Source organism: Ruditapes philippinarum, unplaced genomic scaffold (assembly GCF_026571515.1).
Source record: "Ruditapes philippinarum isolate M1 unplaced genomic scaffold, ASM2657151v2 ctg858_1_1_1_1, whole genome shotgun sequence".
NCBI lineage: Eukaryota > Metazoa > Mollusca > Bivalvia > Venerida > Veneridae > Ruditapes > Ruditapes philippinarum.
Window position 1 is genome coordinate 82,446 of NW_026857716.1, and position 7,347 is coordinate 89,792.

Below are 7,347 nucleotides of genomic sequence, written 5' to 3' on the forward strand. Positions count from 1 at the left end.
TGTACAAATAGTGACTAGTGAAAAGTACTAACCGTGAGAATGACCTTTTGGGTAGAGTGCCACTGTAACAATATTGTAATATAAATCCGTGATATAACACATCCTGTCATGGACTTGGAGCAACTTGTGTATTTTTATTTTTTTTTGTTAAAATTAAATCATTGAAAGGTAGCGGTAATGCAAACAAATAAATTTAACTTGTTCTTGATATTTTATTTTTAGTTTGAAATTAGCAAAATACTTGTAAATTCTCGAAAAAATTTACAGCAATCAATGTTATTCTTTTATTCATTTTTACCACAAAAAAAGTGTAGGTTGGAATAGGCAAAAACTATTATTTAAAAACTGATCATTGCATGAAAATATTTTTTCAACTAGAAATGTGTCCATAGGACACGGGTGCCCCCACCACGCCACTGTTCTGTCAATCTTATGACTCTAGGTCAAATATTTTTCGAAAACTAAAAATCTTTAACTAAGTAAAGGGCAAAACTAAATATGCTGAGCAACCTTCCCGTATTTTAGGTTTAATGACTCTATGTAAAATTCTTTTTGAGTTACATGCGACACAAGTTGAAAATTGCAAAATTTTACTAAGTCAAGGGCAATTACTCTAAGAATACTTAAAAAATCCACACAAAAATACCCAGTTGCACAACTACACATGCTGATCAACATTCCTGTAAAGTTTCATGACTCTAGGTCAAATACTTTTTGAGTTACATGCGACACAAGTTGAAAATTGCAAAATTTTACTAAGTCAAGGGCACAACTTCACATGCTGATCAACATTCCTGTAAAGTTGCATGACTCTCTAGGTCTAAAACTTTTTGAGTTACATGCGACACAAGTTGAAAATTGCAAAATTTTACTAAGTCAAGGGCAATAACTCTAAATATACTAAAATCAAGGGCAATAACTCTAAATTTACTGAATATATTCAGACGAAAATACCCAGGTGCACAACTACACATGCTGATCAACATTCCTGTAAAGTTTCATGACTCTAGGTCAAATACTTTTTGAGTTACATGCGACACAAGTTGAAAATTGCAAAATTTTACTAAGTCAAGGGCAATAACTCTAAATATACTAAAATCAAGGGCAATAACTCTGAAAATACTAAAAATATCCAGACGAAAATACCTAGGTGCACAACTACACATGCTGATCAACATTCCTGTAAAGTTTCATGACTCTAGGTCAAATACTTTTTGAGTTACATGCGACACAAAAGAGAACGGACGGACGGAAGGACGGACAGACGGACAAGGGTAAATCAAAATGCCCGCCACTAAAGTGGGGGCACAAAAAGTCATCCAAACCAGATCTAACCATTATCTGTAAATTTTAAAGACCAACAAATGATGAGTAAGTTCTATTTCAGTGAACCCTGGTCTAGCTACCATGGAAGACATTATTTTTCATCAAGCCTTCGGCTTCACATGTACAAAATAGCATTTCATTTTGAATTTATGGTTTAAGTCGCGTATTCAAAGGTTTAAATTTCCCGCTATATCACGGACATGCGCGTGACCACCGGAAGCAACAACCGGAAGCATGAAACACACGTTTTCACTTTTTGTTTTGGCGTTGTGGTTGTCGCGTGTTTTTGAAAGTTTAAGTTATTTTAAAAGTTATTTTGCGTTTAACCGCATTATTATGGCCCAAGAGGCTCTTCTCGATAGGATAGACCTTCATGCTTCGGGTGAGGAGGGAGATTTTTCTGGGTTTTTCGGACCAAGAAATTACCGGTAAGAAAGAGAAAAAGTCTTCGGACAAAAAACGGTTAAAATCCGTCGTGGTGGAGAAAGAAAAATAAACCCCCTCGTGGTAAAGGCAAAAAACAGTCAGGTAAAACTTTGAATACTAATTCTTCGGAAATATCGGACAGAAATTTATCCTCGGATAAATTTGATTTGAAAAAACTTATCTAATAAGGATATTGAAGGTCTTAGGACTCTTCTTGGTATACAGCCTGTTGTTCAACAGAATCCTCAGTTTCTCCCTGATTGTGATAACTATGACTATAATGAGGATAATTATGATTATATGGATGATGAATCTGTGAATGATAACTATTCTGCTGTTCTCGCAGTATTAAAACCTAACCTTAGGGTGGAGGTTGCTGCCCAAGATGTTGATATTGAAGATACAGGGATTCGTAATCTGTCAAAAGATTTTTCTTCGGCTTTTGACGATGGTTGTACTGATAATAGACTTGAGTCGGATAGTGATACATGGGATCTTCCCAAATTAAAGATACCAGAGAAAGGTGAGCCAGTGAATGAGTCCTTGGCCAATTTAATTAACACGGCATTTACTGCCAGTGTGACTTAGACTCTATTTTGAATAAGTACCAAGTACCTAAGAATTGTGACAGGGCCATTCCGCCCATTGTTAACCAGAAAATATGGAAAACATTAGACAAAAGAGCCCATTTTCAAGATAAGTTTATGGTGGACATACAAAATCTTGTGGTTTCGGGCCTAGGTCCAGTTGTTAAGTTGCTTGAGTTTGTGAAAAAGAACAATCTTATGAAAAATGAGGCAAAATGTATCTTCTCTGACCTGTTTACTGTTCTGGGTCAGGTGCAATACAACCTCAGTCTGAGGAGGAGATATCTAATAAGACCGTATTTGAAGAAGAAGTATTCTTCATTGTGTAGTATTTCGATGCCTATAACAACCAAACTTTTTGGTGATGATGTTTCAAAAGAAGTCAAAAGTTGTGATGCTTTATCGTACATTGGTAAGGATTATACTTACAGCAATTATAGAGGTGTCCAGCGTAGACGCTCTGGTCGAGGATTTGTTAACTCAAATTTTAGTAATTACGGCTACCAGTCATCTACATACAATCAGCGTTCTGGTTTTAGGACTAGACCGTACCCGTTACGTGGACAATCTTTCAAGATTGGTCTAGGCGGACGAGGAAGAGGTATGAGAAGAGGTGCCTTGGCTTCTGCTACAGCCAGTGCCCCAAACGATCAGGAATAAATGAAAGGGTAAGTCAAGTTGGACGTACACAGTATTTTTTAAGTGTATGGAAAAAATTTACTTCAGATCCTTGGATCTTGAATGCAGTTTCGGGGTATAAGATAGATTTTAATGAAAATCCTTTTCAAAGAAGCATTCCTAATGAAATTCCTTTTTGTTCAGATCAAAAAGCAATTGTTCATAATGAAATTCAAGATTTGTTGAAAAAAGGAGCAATTATTAAATCAGAATCAGAGATTGATCAATTTATTTCAATAATATTTATTGTTCCTAAACCTAATAATAAATTTCGACCAGTTATAAACTTGAGATTTTTAAATGAGTTCGTACAATATAGTCATTTTAAACAGGAAACATTTTCTATTGTTTTGGATTTGATTAAACAAAATGATTTTATGACAAAAGTTGATTTATCTGATGCATATTTCTCTTTTCCTATACATCCTTCACACTGGAAATATTTGAAGTTTTCATTCAATTCTATTTTATACTCATTTGTATGTTTACCATTTGGTTTGAAAATAGCCCCATATTTGTTTACTAAAGTATTACGTCCCATTTTTGCTTGGTTTAGACAGCAAGATATACGCTGTTCTTATTATATTGATGATTCTATTTAATTTCAATGAGTTGTCACATGTGTGTTTGAATAATACGGTTACTATTACAAAGACATTACAGAGTTTAGGATTTACTATAAATGAGAAAAAGTCTGTACTAATCCCTTGTCAGAGAATTATTTTCTTTGGTCATATTATTGATACAGTTCAGTTCAAGGTATTTTTGACTGATGAAAAAGTGCAGAAAATTATGTCGAAAGCATCCTATTTATTGCAACATGAGGTTGTTTTGGTCAGACAGTTGGCATCTTTTATAGGTGTGATAGTTAGTTCTTTTTATGCAATTTTAGAAGGGCCACTACATTATAGAGCCCTTGAAAGAGACAAGTTGATAGGTTTAGGTCAAAATATGAATTTTGATAATAAAGTTAGTTTATCTACGAAAAGTATTCAAGAAATTCAATGGTGGTTAAAAAACGTGAAGAATAAAAATGGTAAAAGAATCAGGCCTATTTCTGTATCCAGAAGGTGTTTTACAGATGCGTCGATGGAAGGTTATGGTGGAATAGACCTGATTTCTGGCTTGCACACACAAGGCAGATGGAAAAATCAGGAATGTGGTTATCATATTAATTATTTGGAACTCCTTGCAGTTTTTTACTGCATGCAAGCATTTTACAATGAATTTTGTGATATTCATATTGAGATTCATTCAGATTCTGTTTCAGTGGTAACATACATAAATAATTTTGGTGGTATGAATTCTTTGGAATTAGATGACCTTTCAAAATGTTTATGGGAATGGTGTTTAAGTAGAAATATATATATTTCTGCTGTACATGTCCCTGGTAAATTAAATAAAAGTGCTGATTATTATTCTAGAAATTTTCAGATTCCACTGAATGGACATTGAAAAAAGATATTTTTGAAAGATTATGTAGACACACATTTATGCCTAACATAGACCTTTTTGCTTCTAGACTTAATAATCACTTACCTAAATTTGTTTCATGGTTTCCCGAACCAGGGGCTTACGCAGTTAATGCTTTTTCATTATCATGGAAGGATATGATACCATACATCTTTCCTCCATTTAATTTAATTGGGAAAGTACTAAATAAAATTGTTATTGATGAGGTTGATAGAGCTCTAATGGTTGTTCCTTTTTGGTTTACACAACCTTGGTTCCCTATTCTACTTGAAAACCTTTGTGATTTTCCTATCAGGTTACCCAGACACAGAGATCTTCTAGTTTTGCCGCACAATGGAACATTACACCCATTAGGAAGAAAATTAAAAATGATTTGAGTGGTGTTATCAGGGAAAGCCTGCAGAGTAAGGGAATTTCATCAAATGTTGCAGATTTCATCGCAGAATCTTGGTCACAGGGCACAAGAAAACAGTATAGCAGTGCCTGGAAAAGATGGTATATGTGGAATTCTATTAGATGTTCCAGTCCAATTTGTTCGTCTGAAGGTGTAGTCGTGAGTTACCTGTATTTTTTATTTCAATCTGGTATGTCTTATTCGGTTATAAATCTTCATAAAGCGATGTTAATGCAAACATTGTCCTTATTGGAAATACATGGTGTAGTGACAACAAAATGATTGTAAGATTCATGAGAAGTGTATTTTTACATAAAACGGCTAAACCGCGTTATATAATGATTTGGGATGTTTCTGTTTGTTTTGTGTTATTTACAAAAGTTAATGCCATTATCTAGGTTATCTTTGAAATTATTAACTTTTAAAACCTTAGCCTTGATTGCTCTTGCAACTGCACCAAGAGCTCAGACTTTGTGTTCTTTAACTTTAGACAATATGTTTATTCAACAACAGGCAGTTGTTTTCACATTCACGGATATTTTGAAGACATCCAAGACAGGTCAATATTACTCTATAAGGATAGAGCATTATCTGGAAGAAAATATATGTCCAATGCATACTCTACTTTATTATGTTAAAAAGACTGCTGATATTAGAAAAAGTAAAAAGGTTTTGTTTCATATGTTACCTTTAATGCTGTTTCTTCGAGCACTTTGGCAAGATGGTTAAAAAATGTGTTAAGTTTAGCAGGGATTGATATAACTAAATATAAGGCACATTCTTATAGAGGAGCATCAGCTTCGGCTGCCTATAATAAAGGATGTTCAATAAGGAGATTTTAAAAAACTGCTGATTGGAAATCATCTAAAAATTTTTCATAAGTTTTTATTGTAGAAAACTTAGAAATCTGGTATTTCTTATAATGATGCTGTTTTTGGAACATAGAATATTTTTTTGGGGTATTAAACTTGGAAAATATTTGTTTTTTGTTGCCTTTAAAGATGCTATTTTGTACATGTGAAGCCGAAGGCTGATGAAAAATAATGGGACCCCCATCCAAGCTTTAGTGCAGGATGGAGGGCATTATTTGAAATAAAGCCGGAGGCTGAGCATGTACAAACCCTCCCTTGTGTATAGTATCATAGTATGTGATTAATGTCTTATTATATAATATAGAGAGGGTTTTAACCCTCCCTTAGTTGCTTTTATTGCAACAAAAAACACTCTTTAAATGAGTGAAAACGTGTGTTTCATGCTTCCGGTTGTTGCTTCCGGTGGTCACGCGCATGTCCGTGATATAGCGGGAAATTTAAACCTTTGAATACGCGACTTAAACCATAAATTCAAAATGAAATGCTATTTTGTACATGCTCAGCCTCCGGCTTTATTCAAATAATGCCCTCCATCCTGCACTAAAGCTTGGATGGGGGTCCATTTTATTTCCCTAGTTCCTACTTAATTTCTAACAGGTTTCAGCAAAATTGTGTTTTTTTTCAGTGAGCTTTTCCATATTCCATTTCTGTCTGTGTAAAATACATTAATTATGTTCATAGTGACAGTCCTTCTGTAATAAACTCTTTAAAGCCTCTCAGCAATTTTTCAAAATGGCTCAAAAACTGTATAAAAAGAATATGAAATCAGAGTGTTGCACTCCCTTGTTAATCTTTACTTTCATTTTACTATTTTGATGTGAGGAATCTCTGACATTTAGGAGGGATTCTTGATGTGAAATCATGGCAAAAACAGCATTGAACGGCAGGCAATCTTAACAGTGGTTTGATTAGATAGTGTTCTTGTAAGTCATCAATCACATGTGTTTTTAGTGTTTTTACACTTATAAACCTGAGAAAAAAATGAAAAAAAGAGATTGATTTGTTACTTATTTTCATCTACAATCAATTAAATCCCTAACTATAATGTACTATGTATACTATGTGTATTACGATTCTTGCAAGCATGAACAAATTGTTTTGTTCTGTTATTTCAATAGTTCTTGTTTATAAATACATTCAATTGACATTTCCCTAAAACAAGAGGGCCATGATGGCCCTGAGGTCGCTCACCTGTATATAGGCCTCTGGAGCGGGGCCAGTTTAAACCCCAGGGCTTTTATTTGAACAAACTTGGAAGACACCCATTAGAAGATGTTTCATGATGTTAAGATTTACTACACACATGTAATGAAAAACAATGACCTTCCCACCCCCCACCCCCTGGCAGGGCCAATTTTAATCCAAAGGCTTTTATTTGAACAAACTTGGTAGACACCCATAAGATGTTTCATGCTGAACATCTAAGCTCTAGCTCATTGGTTTTTTTAAAAGAACATTTTTTAAAGTTTTTACTATACACATATAGTTAAATACAATGACACCCTGGGGCGGGACCAATTTTGACCCCAGGGCTTTTATTTGAACAATCTTGGTAGACATCCATTAGAAGATGTTTCATGCTTAATATCTT

At 34.3% G+C, this 7,347-nt stretch overlaps 1 protein-coding gene across 1 annotated transcript; it reads left to right on the plus strand.

Moving 5' to 3' along the window:
* Window positions 1-2,417: 2,417 nt before the first annotated feature.
* On the plus strand, window positions 2,418-5,127 carry LOC132750676 (uncharacterized). Its single transcript, XM_060740690.1, has 2 exons — window positions 2,418-3,007; window positions 4,786-5,127. The coding sequence occupies exon 1, from the start codon at window positions 2,457-2,459 to the stop codon at window positions 2,997-2,999; it is 543 nt and encodes a 180-aa protein (XP_060596673.1). The 5' UTR covers window positions 2,418-2,456; the 3' UTR covers window positions 3,000-3,007; window positions 4,786-5,127.
* Window positions 5,128-7,347: the final 2,220 nt, after the last annotated feature.